We start from the raw sequence: 19,588 nt of genomic DNA on the forward strand, positions 1-19,588 counted from the left end.
GTGTGTGTAAACAGCTACCTCATGGACAAAAAAGCTATGAGTTTTTGGATTAGAACAGGAAGGCAACTTTGTGTAAACAGTAAGCATAACGCACATTTCGAATGTTAAAATAGATGACTTTTGCATTTTCTTTGAACTTAAAATAGTGATGCACACCTGGATGCTCTACACTGCACATCATTTAAAATTATATATGCATGCACCAAGTTGCTACGTTGCTTGGCAACCACATAAAACTACCATATATCAAAAGATGGAAGTATCGTACGGCATCAAAATAAAAACTATTCTATAATATAATTTGATGTTTGTATAAAAAGCAATGCTTTCTTGAACCATATTGTATTCAATATCACACAAAGTATGTGTTGAATGTTTCCAGCGTCACTTTGTAGTCTGGGTTATTTAGCGCCACAAACAGGTGATTGCTTTAATGTTATCTGCATTGCATTCATAGGTGTTGAAAGGAATACACAGAAAAGTGTTTATTACCCTACACCCATTCACCAGTGGTCCCCTGATAGCCTCTATCATCACTGATCATCTGATGATGCTGAAACACATAAACTCCTTCATTATTCCTTCATACAAAGACTAAATTTTTTCATCTACAGTATGATGAACGTCCGTGGACCTTTATCCACTGTTGCTGTCAGTAAAAATAATTCATGTTGAAAAAGCTACGATGTTTCCTCCGGTGAACGTGAGAAACAAAAGTGCTTGTATATTATTGTACGTGTTAATAGGAGAAAAATGGTGGTATTATGTATTACGGCCGCACTGTTAAAACAAGATAAGAAACATGTTCACAGGTCATTGCCCGTGTGCTCGCTCAGGGAACGCTTTGCTTTGGTCGACACCTTTGTGTAAACTGTGCTAGCATAGTTTGTGTTTTCTGCTTTACATCAATAGTGTGGGCGGCATTCGTCAATATAGATTTGCATAAACATTTGAATTCATTGAAAGATAAGGATGTCCAAACTAATGAAGAATTTTTTTAGAAATCTAGTTTGAAATGCGTGTGCCAATGTCATTTTAAAGTCAAATGAATATCTTCCTTTCATCTTCACCATGTACGTGTGCACATCGTCATTAGTTTTAAAAGTTTGCATGTTTTAAGGTCAAAATTGTTTTTTGTTTACAATCAGTTTAAATCAGTTTTGAGGATGTTTTCTTCAGTTTTGGTGTAAGTTAGTTTGTGAGTAATCTTTCTTTCTCTATAATAAAAGGTTTACATGATGTTCATCTTCACCATGACTTTTTTGTTTGAACATTTTTTGCGCTTTCTTTGAACCTAAAATAGCTCACTAGTACGGTTCATTCTGAGCCGCTGTACTTTTGGTTGTCTTTTGATTTTTCTCTTGTTTTTATGAATGTAAAACTGCATTGAAATAATTGTGAAGAGTGCTATATAAATAAAATTGAATTGAATATTCATGAGGTGTCCTCTCTCTGACATAATATCCTGATGTACGGTTTTCCTGTTGTATGACCTTGTGTAGTAAACAAAGTGCTTCCCTGTTATTTTTTTTTTTAAGGTAAAGATATTAATAATCACTTACTTTTTTAAATGAAAACTAGTAAACAATTGCCAACTTAATAAAGTTGCAGTTTTAGACTATGAATTTTGGTCTGGACCTTTTTAAAAATCCAAAAAGTTTTGACCCATATACTGTCAGGTAAATTGGTCAAAAATGGTCCCAAGCTGTCCAAAGAGCAGTACCCATTAAAAAAATCCCAATATGTACAACTCAGACACAACTCAGATAAATTCATGCATACATTTCTCTAAGGTATTAATATGTGAAAGGTGTATTTTTAAGGGGACCACCCCAGTGAAATCCATATTTTTTCTGACTGCAATTATTTATTGAAAACATACACTGAAAAAATTCAGCATTTTTGTCAAATCAACATATATTTTTGTTACTTTAACTTAACAAATTAAGTTTACAAGTTATGTCAAGTTATCACAGGTCAAACTTAAAAAAGTAGATTGAATTGACTTTCAAACCCGAGTTGTTTTAAAGGAGTAAAGCCCAAAACTGGGGTTCACTGACTTTTTATAGTAGGAATAAAAATTACTATGGCGAAGTAACTGGGGACCATTTTAGGGTGAATTACTCCTTCATGCTGCCTTTTTTTAAACAATTCAAACATTATCATGCATTTGCATAACTCTGAAGAGTGTTATTTCTCACAAAGGGCCAGCTGCTGTTTCCCGCCAGAAAACAATCATTTATTTACAAAGAATTCACTTAAATATAAGGATATTTTGACTGGTTAACAATTGAATCAAGATAGATAAAGATGCTTCATATAAAGGTTTTATTTTCTTCAGTTCTAAAAATGAAAACAAACAGGCCATCATGAATTTACCAAAGTCATTAAATCCCTATTTAAGTCAAAGAATCTCACGTTTGGGTACACAGACACCACACTATCATGTACAAAAACTGAAGCCGTGAATGAATCAAAGAATATAAATACAGATCTGGTTGATAGTGCGGATGCATGGATAGAGAACCTGGCTGCTCGGAGCCGAGTGAGGAGACATGTCGGGTCGGGTGAGAGAGAACAAAGGACAAGTTCACAACAATCGCACCCGCAGGAACAGGAAGGCCCCTCAAGACCATCCGGATACCAATCTGACCTGGGCAGTGTTTCCGGTGGATAAACCCAGCGAGGGCTAACTTGCCGGCAAAGTCTTTGGGTTGGTCATGGCAAAATAGGGTGAGATCCCTGCAAGTGCTTATTTACTAACGGATGGGATTTGCGTAATGTAGGAAACTGGGTGATTAAATGTGGAAGTGCGTGATCAGAGGATGGTGGTGACCACATCATCTTCAGAGAATGAAAAGGAGAAAACTTAGGCCTCGAAACGGGGTTTCACTTCAAACACTTTTGACTTAAAAGTTACAGATGAAATGATTATTTTATAACTTTTGAGGACAGTACTCTGGCATTGCTATGAAGGACCCATTAAGCACCTTTATATTAACTAAAATGTAAGGCTATGTTGTGAAATGCTTTAACTTGGAGCAGTCCAATAAAAAATGAATTAAACATTGTAGCTGTAAACAAATATAGTAGGCCGTCCGGGTTGACAAGTTTTTACACTTTCACTGGCATCTGGGTATGAAAAGAAAGAATGCAAATCCCAGATACCCCCATGCACAGACTAAAGATGCACACCAAACAAGAGATGCGCTGATACTTGCGCAATGAGATCGACTTTATGCAACATTACTGCGGTTCGAACCCACAGTGAACGACTCAAAAGCGTGTGGTCTCAGTTATGAAGTGAGCTGTGAAGTGTATGGAGTCAGCAACTGACTTCCTCCTGACAAGTTTCAGGGGTGCATCTGGCTCTCCGGCGCAGCGTGTAAATACGCAGCAGTGATGGAGATACCGCTTCCTCCATCTGAATACTCACCAACCACCACCGACTTCAAAGTCACAGCTCCTGCTTTTTGGCAAACCCATCTGAGCACTGCTGACTTGATGCTGTTTTCGTATTTCCAGATTTTTATCAAACTTCCCCTTGAGGAAAACAGCCGTTATTAAAATCTTTGCACCTAAATGTGTTGCATGTCTAAGGCAAATGCATTGAATGAGGGTCTGCAAGGTGGTTTTCAGATGCAGGTGTGGTGCAGATCAACCTTTAAACAATCGTGATTAAAAATTATGATAGTATTACATTTCACCTATACAACTGGAGCTGTAAATAAGTACAAGGGATTTATTTTTGCATTAAATGTATCTTGCATGATTGCATACAGCAAAATGTGCAATGCAGGTGATTTTTTTACCTCCTGACAAAAAAATTTACTTTTAAACACAATTTCAAAACTTTGTCTGATTAATAGTTTTTTATATTTAGGCTGCTATTTATTATTATTTATTTATTATAAAAAAAATCAGTTCTTAGTTCACCCAAACTGATCATGAGCCTTATTTACTTCCATAGTAGAAAAAAATACTATGGAAGTGAATGGGGCTCATGAAAGGTTTGATTAGGAACATTCCTCAAGACATCTTCTTTCGTGTTCATCAGAACAAAGAAATTTACACAAGTTTGTAACAACATGAGTGAAAAAAAAGACAGAATTTTTGTTTTTGGGTACACTATCTCTTTAAGCAAGTACCCTAAACAATCAGGGGTCAAAACGATATTCTTACCTTACACATTCACAACGGTACATCTTATAATAATCACTTATAATCGGATATGGCGGAAAATCTCAATTTTTTATACAGGTCAAGTAACCTTCAGGTCAAAGTTTTGTGTTTTAAACAAAGATGGGGAAAGACAGCCAAAAGTTACAGATTGCAGCTTTAAAATTTATTTTTAGCTTGTACAGCTTTTAATATTAAATGTTATTTTTTTATTAAATCATCAAGCATTAATTGCCATCTTATTTGGGCAAAAAGCCCTTTTTAATGAAAATAAAGAGTTAATGTGGGCGATTCTCGTGAAATTAAGACTTATGAGGTGTCATGAAACCCTTTATTTTTATAAAAAAAAGTAAATGCAAAGTAATTGTATCAAAATAAGCAGCATACGGTTACAAAAACTATTTTGCACATGATTTCAAATGACGTCATACAAACCAATTTTGTTTTTATTTCCACATTTAAGGGGAAAATTTTCATTACCGCAACGTGTCAATGACTGGATTTGGGTTCTTTGACATGGAAATATTTATAATTAAAAAATCTAAAAAATAAAAAGCTTCAGTGCATGTTATACTATAAACATTTACAGTAAAGAAACATGTGGTATTTGGTGATAATTGGTAAATGTAGACAATAATAAGGAATATAAATGAGTCTCATCCTCCGCAACAATTTTCAATCATTGTTTAAGCCCTCAAGAAACTAACATTTTCAAAAAGAATTGTTGGAAGGGAGATAATTGACTGTGACACTCAAGATGGCTACCAGGTAAGCAGTTCTTAGTTTAAATTTTGTGTGTCATGGTACCTAGACAACTTTTTAATTCTCATTACCGAAACATGAGTTTGTAAATGCATATATTTAATGTAATATCATGTTGCGGTAATGATAATCTAAAAAAAATTAAAATAATTCTATAGGAAATATGTTTTAAATCCTCTAAAAATAATGGTTATAGTAAATTCAGACCTTAATCTTATATGTGCAAAAAATATTTGCTTTTTAAAAAATCTGATGCTGGACACCTAGGTCTGGATTTCGTGAGAATCACCCATGTATGTTTACTCAGAGAGAGCAAAAAATGCATAACGCAAAATCTTGACGTGGTGATTTTTACTTAATTCAATTTCAATAAGAACGAGAATGAAAAAAGAATGAAAAGGTGTTTAAATCTATAGAGACATGACGCCACTACCAACACCAAGAACAATGAGTCTACTGCCCTCTTGTGGTTATATAGTTAACATCGAGTCAAGAGTCAGTTACGAGCAGTCAAGATTGATTGGATTAAGACCGATCCATTTTGAATTGTGATTAAAATTAGCTAACTAAACAAAAGTGTATTTTTAAATGGCTTTCACCTATTGACTAACTAAAAACAGTAGTCTGAACTTGTGGAAAAAGAGGGTTTAATTTTTGTAGATTCAAACAAGAACAGCCACATTATTTATATTCATCAGTCAATATAAATGTCTAAATATTGACAAACAAAAACAAAGTAAAAATCACCAATCTCTTACAAAACAAAAAGTATTCAGATGAACAGATGATCAATTGGACACACTTTGCAACAATGTGATGTTGTCTCCTTTCAACATAATTCGTCCTGTTGGAGAGAGACTACGTAAGTTTGTATTCTCACATATATTTCAAGCCAAAATCTTTTCTCTCACACTTACCCAGCGGCTTTCTGTTCTTAGTCTTCATGTGGACCTCCTCAGCATCATCCAAAACCAAATTCATGTACTCGTCAAATCCCTTGAATTATAAAACATACATTTTACTCACATCAGTTGCATGCTTGTGAGATCTTACCTGTGATTTACAACTAGTTCATTTAACACGCACAGTATGGATGCTTGTACGCTCTGCACTTTTAAGATTTTATGACATACTTTAAAGCAAAACTGTATTTATCAGTATCAGATGATGTTATTCTAAGTAACTGAATATCGGTATCGGCACAGATATTTTATATCGGTGCATCCCTACTTTATAGTGATTGTTGTTGTACAGACTGTTTAAAATTTCTGAAAAATATATTTTCTTTATTTAATTACCCAATTTAAATAGTTAAAGAAATTACGGGTTTTGATCTTATACTGCAAATGACAACTTATTTTAAATTAACAATAATTTGCTATAATTATTTAATAAATTAAGCACACAAAAATATAAGACAATTAATTTAATAATGGTTAAAGCCTTAAAACAGACTTTTAAGGCTACCATAATCACAATTATTTATTAAACAAATTATTAAATCGTCAAGTTTTATAATTGAAACAACCCCACTGATGTCCAAAACAGGAGGGTTGGAGTGCATTGAAAAATAAAGTGACCCTCTTTGTGAAATCCAGGCTGAAGTCTCGTAATCTAATAACAAGATGAGGAGCATCAAAGTTGGATTTCACTCATTGATTTCAATCTTCGGCCACATTTACACATTTGTTTGAAGTGACAGATCAGATATGACCTACAGACGTGTAAGCAGGAAAAAAGGACACAAATTCCGATATTCTCCCATCTGTTTTAAGCCTCAGTCATATGTGGAAATAAATCGATATGAATCAGATACATGCATTCATGTCTGTAATGTAAGTGGACATATCGGATATTCCCATGTCAAGACGTGTCATGCGTCATTAAAAAAGCGGTGCTGGCAAATGACGTCAACTCAGGTGGACACATGACTCTTCTTAGTGCAATTGAAGATGACGGCTCCACATAGTGGATTAATGTTGAAGTTTTATGTCTTGTTACAGAAATAAAGCTTGTATAATCATTTTGTCTGTGTTCATTGCATATTGCAACATTTTACTTTCTCTGTGGTTTAAGCTGTTCCGGGTGAGTATGTCTACCTTGAATTGTTTGATAAGTATTTAGTGTCAATTGTGAGCCGGATAAGTATTTAGAGCCCGATGGTGTAGTGGACGGTGGTCTGACACATGGTGCAGACACACTTCTGGCGAACACCGTATACCGGCTCGAGGTCCTTTGTCAATCCCATACGTTCATCTCATCTCCTTAAAATATACTTTCTATCCAATAAAGGCAAAAATGGCCCAAAAAATTAACTTAAATTAAAAATTCTGATATCGGATACAAATCGCTTTTTAAATGTGATGTAAGTGGGTTGTCATAAAAAAAGAGAACGATACAGGCAACAAATCAGGGAATTGGGCATCTTACGCAGTTAATTTAAAGATACAAGGGTTATATTTTCACCGAATATTCTTAACATTATGTAGGATTTTATGTAGAAAACAGTCGATCACAAAAAAATGACTTTAGCTGAAAATTCACAGGCAGGGTCACAAATGTGTTGATGATACATAAAAAAAACAAATGAATGCCCTCTCATTTGTAATTTGTTTTGGATAAAAGATTCTGCTAAATGTAAATGTTTACATCCAAGAGTTGATTACTCACAATAATGCATCCCTCTATCCTCATGTTGACCTGTTCATAAAGCCACACCTGGATCCGAGAACGCTGCAGAATATGACAAAATCATGTAAACATATTAAATTCAAAGCAACATTACAGTAAACTTTATACTTTAACTTTGCATTTATCACCATATATATTACAAAATATTACAATTTTGTATACAAACAAGTAGATTAAAAAAAAGACAATATCTGCATGACTTACATTCTGTAGATACCTGAAAATAAGGTTCTGATAATGACATTAAGGAAAATAACCAATTTAAACAACACAACTACAAAATACACCTAATAATTCTTCAGGAACTAAATATTTCTTAACATTAGATCAAACACACAAATACATTAGCTAAAATAATCATGTTTACAAGAAAATACATTAATTAAAAGACGTCGACTCCGCAATATATTTTGTTGTACACTACAAGGCGCTCCACTATTGTTGTAGTGTGAAAGGATACAATGGGCTGCACCATGACCTTCTGAACCTTCTGTCCTTGACCCCTGTACGCCATTCTTCACAATAATATACAGATATTTAGATGAAAACGGTTAATACAAAAATTATGAGAATAATTATTGGCGCGGTAACGAAAATCTCACGTTGGTCGCTTGAGTTTCAATGGCGGCCGGGTAGCGGAAGTAGAATGACGCAATACAATGACTCACTAGTTTGTTATAGCGCCTCCTGTGATTTGGAGTAACACGACAGTTGGATAAATCATTCATTGTTTGCCAACCATCAAACAATTTTTACAGATTATTTATTTTTATTGGCTGTAAATAAAACACAGTTTGTTTCTGTGGGCCGAATTTCTTAAAATACCACACGTTACACCAATATCCTTAAATGTAGAAATTTGAAAAAGCATTTAAATAAGTAAATCAGCGCGTTAAATATATTTATTGTAATCCTAAACTACTTTTTATCAATAAAATGTTAGCTTTACACTGCTGCTATTTTTAATGAGCAAATTTGTGTAGTGTTCATGGCGTAGTGCACAGCATGCGTGACGTAGCGCGCATGTTTCTCTGTCTGCGCTCTCAGTGACTGTTGTTGTTTTACAGGCGCTGTGTGGTGAGTATGTTGGTTTCGGCAAAGCTGCAAACTGACCTTTATTATTCATCGAATAAGACAATAACCAACTTTATCTTTAAAGTATGTATTTATAGATAATCAAATTTGTGTTCGTTTGAGATTTAAGGTGATTTATTTATACGTCAGCTGAGTTTTATAACGTTAGCTGCTGCTAGTCTTTCAGCCTGGCTAACATTTAGTTTACCTTAGGTTATTTTCAACGTCTCATCAAAATCACTTCGTTTTACTTAAATGCGCAAAAACAACTATTTAATTTAGTAACATGTAAATATAATTTTTGGTCCTTTGTTTAGCTTGTGACAGCTTTTGCTCATCTGATCTAGAAAGATGATTGATAGATGTCAGTAAATGGTCAGCACTAGTCTTCTTCTGTTGTGTTATTGATCCATATTAGTACTGGTTTAAGTTTGTCTGTATTGGTTTATTTATAAGCCGCCGTTTTTGTTGTCTTTCACCTTTGAATGTGTAACAAAAACTGCTTTTGCTTACACAGCTGAAATATTTGACTATTGAGCGGAGTCTGTTTGAAGTTTAGGCAAATACATTAACAAATAACTGTGTTATTTACATCGTACCTTACAATGTACTTAGATCCGTTTTAATTTGATAATCTGATTGTTTTATGTGTTTGATCAGGTACTTTATTACCCAGAATAATCTCACATTAATATCTGCATTGGTTGGATCTAAACACTTAGATTTAGCTGTATGTAAATGTAAACTGCTTATAATTTCACTTTGTCTCCTGTGTTTAGATTTGAACAGGTACAGGATGCTTCGTCTACGTTGCAAGGCCAAAAATGGTACCCATCTAATGCAGGGGCTTACACACCAGTCCTGTGTTCAGGAGCTTAAAGACAAGATCGAGGAGCTAACAGGAATACCTTGCGATGTACAGAAGATCATGGTGGGCTATCCACCGTCCAGTCTGGATCTACGCAACAGTGAAGCCCACCTTAAAGACTATCCTATCAAATCAGGTTTGGTTGTCCTTTGTGTTACATGGTCAAGTTATTTGCTTTGAAAAGAAGTAATTTGTTGTTAAAGGCACAATATGTAGTTTTCAACACTAGTGTGGTCGCCTTACAAAAACTAAATGATGGTATGAGGGAGCATGGAAGATTGGGAATTGTATTCTTCTTTACCTCGACTGCCGATTGAAAATTAGTCCACGGGACTTACAAATCATGTTCATGGGTGATGTAACAAAATAAAGTTTAATAACCTTTGGGATAATGTGCACGTGTGAATAAAAAAATCACTGTGCCAGTAGCATTTGGATATTTTAAAGGTGCAGTGTGTGAATTTTAGCGGCATCTAGTGGTGAGCTGGCAAATAGCTTTTGGTACGCATAGAGAAGCTACAGTAGCCACCACAGGACAAACATGTCATCATTGGAGACAACTTAGTAAAAAAGTTTGTCCGTTAAGAGCTTCTGTAGAAACATGGCGCACAAAATGGCGACCTCCATGTAAGGGGACCCACGGTGTAGGTACATAAAAACGGCTCATTCTAAGGTAATAAACACATAATAGTTTATTATGTAATGTCTTTATACACCACTAATAATATTGTTTTACATATTATTTTGCATTTCTATAAAGAAATCCTTCTAAAAATGACACACTGCACCTTTAATGCAAAAATCGTACATATTGTGCCTTTATGTTTTTGTGGTAACTGTTGGCTTTCTTGTTGACAGGAGACACGCTGATTGTAGAAGAGGAGAAGAACAAACCAAAACCTCAAACACAAAGCACTGTAACCAAAATGCCCAGTCTCGTCTTGTCCCCAGTGCTCCAACGCCGCGTCGTCCCCGCCGACAACTCCTGTTTGTTTACCAGTGTGCACTTTGTTATGGAAGGGGGCGTATACGATCCGGCATGTGCCCCTGAAATGCGTGGCCTCATTGCACAAATCGTAGCCAGTGACCCTACCGCATACTCGGAGGCAGTACTGGGCAAGACGAACGAGGATTATTGCGCCTGGATTCGTCGCGATGACACCTGGGGGGGTGCCATTGAGGTTTCTATCCTTTCAAAGTTTTACCAGTGTGAGATCTGTGTGGTTGACACTCAGACAGTGCGCGTGGATCGCTTCGGCGAGGATGCGGGTTACAGCAAGCGTGTGCTGCTCATTTATGACGGCATTCATTACGATCCGCTCCAAAAGGTGGCTCTCGATTCAGACGTCCCCCCTCAGACTGTGTTCTCCGCCACGGACGACATAATTCTGGCCGAGGCGCTGGAGTTGGCAGACGAGGCGCGGAGGAAACGCCAGTTTACGGACGTCAATCGATTCTCGCTGCGCTGCATGGTTTGCCAGACCGGCCTGGTGGGGCAGAAGGAAGCGAGGGAGCACGCCAAGGAGACCGGACACACCAATTTTGGAGAGGTGTGAAACATTTTCTGCTTGTTTTTGAAATTGCCTCCAGTTTGCCGCTCCACTGCCATGCCACCTGACCTGGTACTTGCTGTTTCACTGCTGTCTGTTCCAGTTTGGTACAATGCTCTACCTCACATCGTCTGTTGGACTTCCCCCGAAAATTCAGTATTATTTCAACTTGGGTTTACTTTTGAAGTTGAAGTGTTACATTGTGTGATTGAATCTCACATAAGGGTGAATTTTAATTGCCACTGATGGGTATTCTGTTCGTTTTATTGATTTCAACTGAAGTATTAAAGTGAGAATGTCTAACAAGAACATGGCCAGGTAGTATTTCACACCAAAAATCAAAAGAATGAAAGAAAATAAAGCTATTTAAAGCCAAGGATATTTTAGAAAATTTTCATGACAACCGAGGAACCTCCCACACCCCTGTGTATGCTTATTTAATTTAAAAAGTCATTGTATTCCAGTAAGACGGTTAAGTAAAACACAGCATTACAGAAGCTAGCTAAATCTAAAAATATTATCATGCAAAATATTGTAATTGTCCTAATGCAACATGAACTTAGTATATTTTTTGTGGGGGGTGAAATGGGAATGGTTCTTGTGAGATTCACCTATTTTATGTTGTTTTTGGCCTAAAGATGTCCTAAAAAGTCGATAACAACGGCTTGACAATGCTGGTAAAATCCTGGCTTCTCCTGTAGTACTTAAAGCTTGTAAAACGTTAAATATGTGACAGTGAAAGGTGCATTATCTGTTCATTTGAATGAATCATGTATGCCTCTCTTACTTTAAACATGACTAAAGTTATAGATATTAAGATTTGTTTTATATATGGCAAGAAAAGCTTTTCATTATCTGTAATTTAAGAATGGCATTATTGTATTTATATCATCCAAGTCATATCGCACAGCTTCGACACAGTTGATGGCACTACTTAAAGTCTTAAATTCACTGGCTTTGTTGTACCTGTTACTTGAAATATTCAAACTGATCAAATGTAAGTATCACCTTTGTGCATTTGTGAATCCTCTGCGGTTTTTACACATTCAGTAAGCTAGTTAGGTTTCAAAAGTGTGGATTTTATATTGAAGTGAACAATAATGGTGCTGACAGTAGAATCTCACTGAAATTCATAGTAAATATTATGTAGATTTAGGTTTTCTTTGAAGTGTAATTTCTGCAAAGGATTATTTTATGCAAATGTGTTCATTCTCGCTGAAGTGGCTATGAAATGTGGTAAGGAAGTGACTGTTTTACATTTTATCTGAAGAAATGTCTCGTGTTGGGCTTTTTTCAAATCTGTGTGAAACAACCATTTTTGGGGCAGTTTTGGAGGTTTTGACTCTAATTCAGTGTAGCATAGTGTTAGTGTGTGGATAAACTTTTATTGATTTGAAAGATTTACATTTAAACTTATGGATTTATGTTCTCACTATATTATTTTCCTTACAACTGTGTACTGGTTTTTAGCTAAATTTGTTTTTGTTTTTCTTGAGAATTGGTGCCATCGTGCAGCCAAAGGACTTGTTTTCCCTGGCCATTTTTGTAAATGGCCATGAAAAGTGTTTTAATGACACTAAAATGTGACACTAAGGTAACTGAGTGAGAAACTGCATGTCCAGCACTCATTGCAACCAAATCGCTGGTTTTACTGGGTTAATGATAAATAAACTTGAATTGATATACATTTTTGTGTGGTTATCAGCTGTACATTGTTATTGCACCGTCACTATTACTATTACTCAAACACATTAACCTCGAACAAACTCCTAACTCTCAAAGGATTAAACTTAACTCATTATAGGGCGGTTTCCCAGACAGGGATTAGACTAATCCTAGACTAAAATAAATGTAAGAGCTGTCCAAACTAAAAACAACTGGCACTGGAATATCTTTTTTTTTTTACTCAAAATGCACACAAGTAATGTTTTTAGTAAGGCATGTTTGTTAAAACTAGTTATATTTCCTAATTAAACTAAGGCCTAGTCCTGGTTTAAGCTAATCTCTGTCCGGGAAAACACCCCTATCTCATAAAACTGTAAGCACCTTAAATTGCAATCCCTTTGCATAGTGATAATCAACCTTGCATGGGCAAGAACAAGAAGCACACACATTTTTACATTTCTTTATAAAATGTATACATTTTCCTTAGAAATATTTAACTGGCATAAATGCACCTTGGTAACAAAAAGTTTTATTTAGTTTAGAGTCACCTGACTAAAATATTTTCATGATCTTAAGAATCTATTAATCTGAAGGTGTGTGCTTAAATGTTGTACACAATCTTGCCAACATATACATTTTTTTTCTTTAGAAAACCGAAAAAAAGCATAAAATTTGTTGATGCTGCTTGATAAAATGACAAGAGGACATATCTACAAAATCTAGGAGAATTCGCTGAAATATATTTATATAATATAAATTTGATATAATACTGTTTTTACTAAAGATAAAGTAAATGATCCCAAACTTTTAAAGCGTAGTGGTGTATTTATGGTGTCAAACAACAATCACATGAGTACAGAGATTGTGCTCATGTTATTTAAGGAACTGTACAATAATACGATTAAATCACATGATTTACCCATGATCCTCTTTGACACTTCTGTCATCATGTCTCTGCAGAAATAAAATAGTTTCATGTAAATATATATATAACAGTTATATATGTTAACTGATACATCATTATATTACAATGTAACTTTGTAACACATTCTGTTTATTCTTAATCATGACAGTCTCTTCTCTGATTGGCTGTTTGCGGAAAGACAAGGAAATGATTGGTTAAAAATGTCCCTCGTGTACTGAGAGGCTTTACAGTAAAACTGGTTCACACCTGGCAGTCTGAGAAATCACCTGGATCTGTTGGGATTACTGGATTACCTGTCACTTCTCTTCTGCACGAGGTAACCATTTATCATATTAAAGTCATTTAAGGTTTCTGAATACAAATTTAAAACAGATTTAAAATTTTAAAGTTCATGAAGTGATGGGCAATGAATTTGAAAAGTGGAATTAACTTTTACGGATAAATGTGCTAAAACATGCCATTTAAAATGAGATTTTCTCTAGCATATGCTTTTGTTTTATTTGTCACATTCATATAAAAAGTTCATATGAAATGAGATAGTTTGCATGTGTAAGTACACTGGGAAAAGTAATTTAAAATGATTTTAATTGAGAAATATGCTTAATTACACTTAATTACAACAGTTGGGTTGTAATTTTCAACCCAAAATACTGAGTTATTTGAATTCATTTTTGGGTCAAATATAAACATTATCTGGGTTAATTTAATCAACGACTGGGTTCGTCCCTTTTTGAATAAAGTAAAAAAGCAACAGTGAGTAACATATTAAAAAGAATAATGAAATGTAAATGTATTTCAAAATAGTGCTAAAAGTCAAAGAGAAAGCAATGTTTCATAAAGAAATCCTTTGTTGAAGTTGTTATTATCTTATTCAGGTGCTCAGGAATGTGAATTCATTCAACTGCAATCTGACACTGAGCAGATAACACAGATCTGTTTCTGTCTTGTGCTGTACTGACTGACCTCAGTTAGTTGTAAACTTAATCACATATCCAGGTTGTTTTGTAAGAAGCAAGTATATCAGAAATCATCAGTGGTTATGAATTCTAAAGAGACAAAAGTCAGCCAAATTTTATAATAACAAATCAATCAGATATCTAAATAACCCTGTAATATAAGCATTATATAAAAATAGGTCAATTGATTTATGATGCCTGTGAAATCTTTATGGTTTCTACAGAAGAACTTAATAATAGTCTGTGTTAGTAGACTTACTGTCTACAAGATTACTTAACCAGAAGTTACATTTACATGGTAAAGTTACTATACATATGCTTTAAAATGTATTTATTTTTAAAATAAATTTCAAAATATATATCAGTGAAAAATATATTTGTAAACAGATTCCAAAATATATTTCAACAAATATATTTTTGTGGCCATTTTTTATATTTTGAAATATATATATATATTTTTAAATGTTGCTGTGTGTGTGTAGGCTATGTCCAACTAACCTTATTGTGAATACTTATTGTAACACCCCACCACCACCCATCTGTTCACAATGAAAAGCATTGCGGATAAATTTGCATGATATCGTCCAATATATCCCATCACTAAAAGAACAAATATTATCATCTACGTACATTCAAATGTAACAGCTACAAAAATAACAGCTTACATTAAAAGGTTTATACGGTGAATATAAACTTAAATAATGATTCAAATACACTGTAAAAAATGCAGCATGTTTGATATATTTTTACTTTAAAAATTATGTTAAACTATTTCAGCTTGTTTTTATAAGTTGTGTCAACTTATCGCAGGTAAAAACTTGAATTGACTTTCATAACTGAGTTGTTTTAACTTCATGTGCAGGTCCAAAGTGCTAAAAATTCAAAAGATAAAACAGAGACATGATATGATAAAGTCGAACTTTGTTGTGCTGTAAATAACTGTCTGTACTTTGATGAATTACACATTAAAGCCAAGCTTATCTCAAACAAACCGTTGATTTACTGTCACTTCCATTCATTTATCTACAGAAGCTCAGATTAACTGTAATCTCAGTCACATGATCTCATTCATTACATAAAGTAAACAATTTCTGTTTTGTGAATTTGTTATCAGATGGTCTTCAACAGGTCTACAATTCTTACTAATACTTTCACGATATGCATAGTTATAGTGACATATTTCTAACTCACAGGTGAAATGCTGTTTCATCTACACTGTCTAAGCAGGATTTATTTGCAATGAGGAAAACTGACACATGGCAAGATGGCAGCGCGCTTGACACAATTGGAGATATGGACAGCGCTGACAGCTGCGACAGTGTGGTCAGCTTCAACTCCTGCTTTGTAAGACCTACTTTGATATTATGAAGAAATGTTGTATTTAAATACAGATCTCCAGAAGTTTGTGATTTTATGTTTCAGAGTGATGATAGTTTGGAGTTCCTCTCCGCTGAAGAGAAAGCTTGTCTCATGTTCCTAGAGGAAACCATTCAATCCCTGGATACAGAAGATGACAGCGGCCTGTCCAATGATGAGCCCGATCAGATACCAGCACGAGGAAATGTGGCAACCAAAGCAGCTCACCTCACTGCATCGATGGGAGTCAACAAGCGCCCTGGTCGAGGTATGCTGCAAATGCCTATTTATAACTCATGGTTTTCATTGCAAAATATTTTCCTATTAATCCTTTCTTGATTCTAGATATGCCTAGACGCCACTTTGAGGATCAATCACCGTCTGGTAGCCCGGGGAAAAATGAAAACGTCAATTATATGGTCCCTACTCCATTTATTCTAGCGAATGGTAACTCACGAGTGCCAAACCGACCTGGATTAGCCGCGTCCCCAACTAAGAAGCTATCCGCCATGAAGATGGCTCCTGAAAATATCCAGCCTTATTCAGATGTCAATGTAGTTGTGATATCTCCTTCACATAAAACCAAAAGCAAGAAAGAAAACCTAAATAACCAGAAAGCACAGAACGGGTCCTGCGGAGGGCCGCTCTCTCACCAAGGTCTTCTTCTAAGGAACAACAATGCAGCTGAAGCCGATTCAGGGAGCACCCCTGCAATCCAAACCTTACTACAAAAATCAAAGAGTGTGGAAAGTGTGGGCACCAAGACCGTTCCCCCACCAGTGGCCCCCAAACCTAAACTCAAAGCCTCAAGGAGCCAAGAAGGAGCCACTGACTCAAATGTGCCCCACGCCAGGGTATTAAAAGCTGAAAAATTAATGAATCCAGAGAAAGTGAGGTTGGAGGCTCTTTGTAAGCTGGGTCTCCTTAAAGTGGAGCCATTTAATGCCGAGCAGGTCAGGACAATCCCGCAATCCCCAGCGCACAACCAAATCACAGGTGAACCTTATCGGCTGTGTGTCGCTCCAAAACCTGAAAAACCGATGCAGGACCTTCAACATCAGCGCTCTGTGAGCGACGTCTGCGCAGACCCTCCACGTCCACGACCCTCCAATACGACTGCAATGGTGAAAGCTGCAACACTGAAACGCATTGGGCCTTCAGGTTCTGACATCAACGACTTAAATGCGGTATCTCTGAACCAGCAGTCGTGTTCTTCTACAGTAGAAACAAAGAAACATAGAGACATACAAAGTCAGTCAAAACTCAGAAAAGACCAACAGGCGTCCTCATCTCTTTCTGAATCTCAACACGTTCAGGGCTTTAATGTGCCGGTGCACAGCATCGGCAAGGACCGAAGAGATGCATTACGTAAACTAGGACTGTTGAAAAACTGAGTGCCGATTGTATGTGATTTTAGTAATATCCTTACAGAAAAATCCGGCTAAGATGAGCTGGTAGCTGAGATGGCAGTAGTTGGTTAAGCTGGTCCTCCCACCCTGGCAAAGCTGGTGAGTCAGCTGGTCTTCCAAAACACAGCTAGACAAGCTTGCTACAACGGCTAATATCATGCTGGGAGACCAGTTAAAACCAGCTAACCAGCTTATGCTGGTTTTAGCTGCTTTTTTCAGTAGGGTAGGCTACTCTACTTTTAGTCCAATATGTATGGACTTGTCACCCAGATGCCCAATTCAGTGCTTAAAATTAAGATGTGTTTACTACTTAAGTACTGGCTTTGTAAGTACTAGATTAGCAATTAGCCTTCAATGACCGTTTAGTCTTAATCTCTTAAACCGTCTCTTATGTGCCTTTGAATCAAACCTGTTTTATGAACCGTTCTCAAAGTGAAAATCAATTCATGTTTTTGTTCGACCTGGCTCAACTTTTGAACCCAAGCAACCGTGCCTTTATAGATCATCTGTCAGTCAAACTCCTCATTTTACCAGTCGCCGGTGAGATCTGACACAGCACTTCAATAGATTAACAAGTTATCTTGGGTTGCGGGTAATAGACCACTGTTCATGTTACCCGACCTCATCTGTCATTAAATGTCTTTATCTCAGAATGTGATCTAGTTCATGACTTACACAGAGAATGGCTTCTTCTCTTTGTATTGACCTAGTTAACGGTTGCCCTTTCACGGCACTGGCTAAGATTCACTTTTCTTAATGAATTCAAACTTTAACAACAGGAAATCAATTCATTTTTATGCATTTGGCAGATGCTTTGTATACCCAAAGCGAATTACAGTGCATTATAAAGTATACAGTTTTATGAGTATCAAATTTATGATTATGATGTTTGTGCTAATGCAATGCTTTGCTGATTGACATACACTGCAAAAATGATGATGGTTAAAGGAACAGTATGTAAGAAATTTATATCAATTAATCATAAAATGGCTCTGATATGTCAATAGACATTACAAAATCATTTTCATTTCAAATACTTATATCACTGACAACAGTGGTCCGGCCAGGATATTGTCATTTAAAAAGTGGAGTTGCAGCCCTCAACTGATGTTTATGTTGTCATTTTGTGTATTGGCCACCAGTTGTATGATTGCAGTACCAGTTTTAGCCACAAGTTTTGTGATTGCAATACCAGTTTTGGCCACAATCCTACATACTGTTCCTTTAAAAGTCCCGTGAGAGCAATTCAAGTCCGCGAGGCTGCGGGCCACATCTTAAAGGGACACGGGCCGTATTCGGCCCGTGGGCCGTCTGTTGAGAACCTTGGCTTTAAGTAATGCTTTTGGTTAATAGCCAAACATACACTGTAAAAAGTGAAAAGTTGGATGAACTTAAAAATGTATTTCAATTGGTAACAACTTAAAGTTTATTCAATTGGTGTAAGTTGATCCAACTTTTCACTTCTTAAAGTGTATGATGATTGTATAGTAAAAACTACAGTGCCTCCATCAATACCAGGACAATTATAGTATATATAATAAAATATATGTCTCAATTAAATAGCTGTTTGAAACTGTGCATGTGTTTTTTGATGTCCTAAATGTGTAAAGTGATACTGTACCTGTCCTGTACCTGAAGTGCTTTTCTTCTGAGTGGTTTTCATTACAGTCTTTATGTCTGCTGTGTACAGGTCGCTCTGACCTGATGTTGGCTTTTTAATCGAAGTTACATCCACGCAACAGCTTAATAAATTGATGCCATGCTGTCAAAAGAAAAGGGTCAATAAATGGCTGTCGCTGGGGCAACATAAACCATTTTGGTAGATGTATTAGGGCATATTGCTAAAATGTGAATCATGAATTTTCTCCATGGGAAATGAGATCATGATTCTCTCACACGGTTCTCATTTTTGTTTCAACAAAAACATTTATTGCACTCAAGTAAAAAAAGTGCAACATTTTAAAAGTCTCTTCCTGTTAGACCCCTTAAGATGAGTAACTTAAAATATGTGCGCTGTTAAACATAAACAATAGAATGTTAACATTTAATAAAAAAAATAAATAGCACATGTGCTTTTTCTACACTCCAACTGGCCAACTTTAAAGGTGACATATGATGAAAATCTGACTTTTTTCATGTTTAAGTGCTATAAT

General features: G+C 35.8%; 3 protein-coding genes across 5 annotated transcripts; 2 read left to right on the plus strand and 1 right to left on the minus strand.

Moving 5' to 3' along the window:
* Window positions 1–5,571: 5,571 nt before the first annotated feature.
* snrpe (small nuclear ribonucleoprotein polypeptide E) lies at window positions 5,572–8,308 on the minus strand. Its single transcript, XM_055184347.2, has 6 exons — window positions 8,235–8,308; window positions 8,093–8,147; window positions 7,837–7,863; window positions 7,612–7,674; window positions 5,859–5,937; window positions 5,572–5,785 (listed from the first exon to the last, which is right to left on the minus strand). Exons 2-6 carry the CDS (start codon window positions 8,144–8,146, stop codon window positions 5,730–5,732), a joined length of 279 nt encoding a protein of 92 aa, XP_055040322.1. The 5' UTR covers window position 8,147; window positions 8,235–8,308; the 3' UTR covers window positions 5,572–5,729.
* Window positions 8,309–8,558: 250 nt separating this feature from the next.
* Window positions 8,559–12,809, plus strand: yod1 (YOD1 deubiquitinase). The gene is made up of 3 exons (XM_055184346.2): window positions 8,559–8,709; window positions 9,486–9,710; window positions 10,433–12,809. Exons 2-3 carry the CDS (start codon window positions 9,503–9,505, stop codon window positions 11,128–11,130), a joined length of 906 nt encoding a protein of 301 aa, XP_055040321.1. The 5' UTR covers window positions 8,559–8,709; window positions 9,486–9,502; the 3' UTR covers window positions 11,131–12,809.
* A 1,122-nt stretch (window positions 12,810–13,931) lies between these two features.
* LOC129428211 (uncharacterized) lies at window positions 13,932–18,362 on the plus strand. Of its 3 annotated transcripts, none has more exons than XM_055185166.2 (5): window positions 13,932–14,030; window positions 14,590–14,681; window positions 15,864–16,014; window positions 16,093–16,294; window positions 16,372–18,362. In XM_055185166.2, the coding sequence occupies exons 3-5, from the start codon at window positions 15,910–15,912 to the stop codon at window positions 17,418–17,420; spliced, it is 1,356 nt and encodes a 451-aa protein (XP_055041141.2). In that variant the 5' UTR covers window positions 13,932–14,030; window positions 14,590–14,681; window positions 15,864–15,909; the 3' UTR covers window positions 17,421–18,362. The 3 variants fall into 3 exon arrangements, with proteins under 3 accessions (XP_055041141.2, XP_055041144.2, XP_055041142.2); XM_055185169.2 differs by having other exon boundaries at window positions 15,895–16,014; XM_055185167.2 differs by having other exon boundaries at window positions 15,898–16,014.
* Window positions 18,363–19,588: the final 1,226 nt, after the last annotated feature.

This window comes from Misgurnus anguillicaudatus, chromosome 14 (assembly GCF_027580225.2).
Source record: "Misgurnus anguillicaudatus chromosome 14, ASM2758022v2, whole genome shotgun sequence".
In the NCBI taxonomy this organism is placed as follows: Eukaryota; Metazoa; Chordata; class Actinopteri; order Cypriniformes; family Cobitidae; genus Misgurnus; species Misgurnus anguillicaudatus.

What these genes read in the sequence shown, in the direction of transcription:
- snrpe (XM_055184347.2), bottom strand. Translation starts at nt 8,146, where the DNA reads ATGGCGTACAGGGGTCAAGGACAGAAGGTTCAGAAGGTCATGGTGCAG. An exon ending in TTTTCAGGTATCTACAGAAT is followed by an intron (nt 7,675 to 7,836) that starts GTAAGTCATGCA and finishes CATATTCTGCAG; the next exon opens with CGTTCTCGGATCCAGGTGTG. An exon ending in TAAGAACAGAAAGCCGCTGG is followed by an intron (nt 5,786 to 5,858) that starts GTAAGTGTGAGA and finishes TCTCTCCAACAG; the next exon opens with GACGAATTATGTTGAAAGGA.
- yod1 (XM_055184346.2), top strand. Translation starts at nt 9,503, where the DNA reads ATGCTTCGTCTACGTTGCAAGGCCAAAAATGGTACCCATCTAATGCAG. An exon ending in AGACTATCCTATCAAATCAG is followed by an intron (nt 9,711 to 10,432) that starts GTTTGGTTGTCC and finishes TCTTGTTGACAG; the next exon opens with GAGACACGCTGATTGTAGAA.
- LOC129428211 (XM_055185166.2), top strand. Translation starts at nt 15,910, where the DNA reads ATGAGGAAAACTGACACATGGCAAGATGGCAGCGCGCTTGACACAATT. An exon ending in TCAGCTTCAACTCCTGCTTT is followed by an intron (nt 16,015 to 16,092) that starts GTAAGACCTACT and finishes TTTATGTTTCAG; the next exon opens with AGTGATGATAGTTTGGAGTT. An exon ending in CAACAAGCGCCCTGGTCGAG is followed by an intron (nt 16,295 to 16,371) that starts GTATGCTGCAAA and finishes TCTTGATTCTAG; the next exon opens with ATATGCCTAGACGCCACTTT.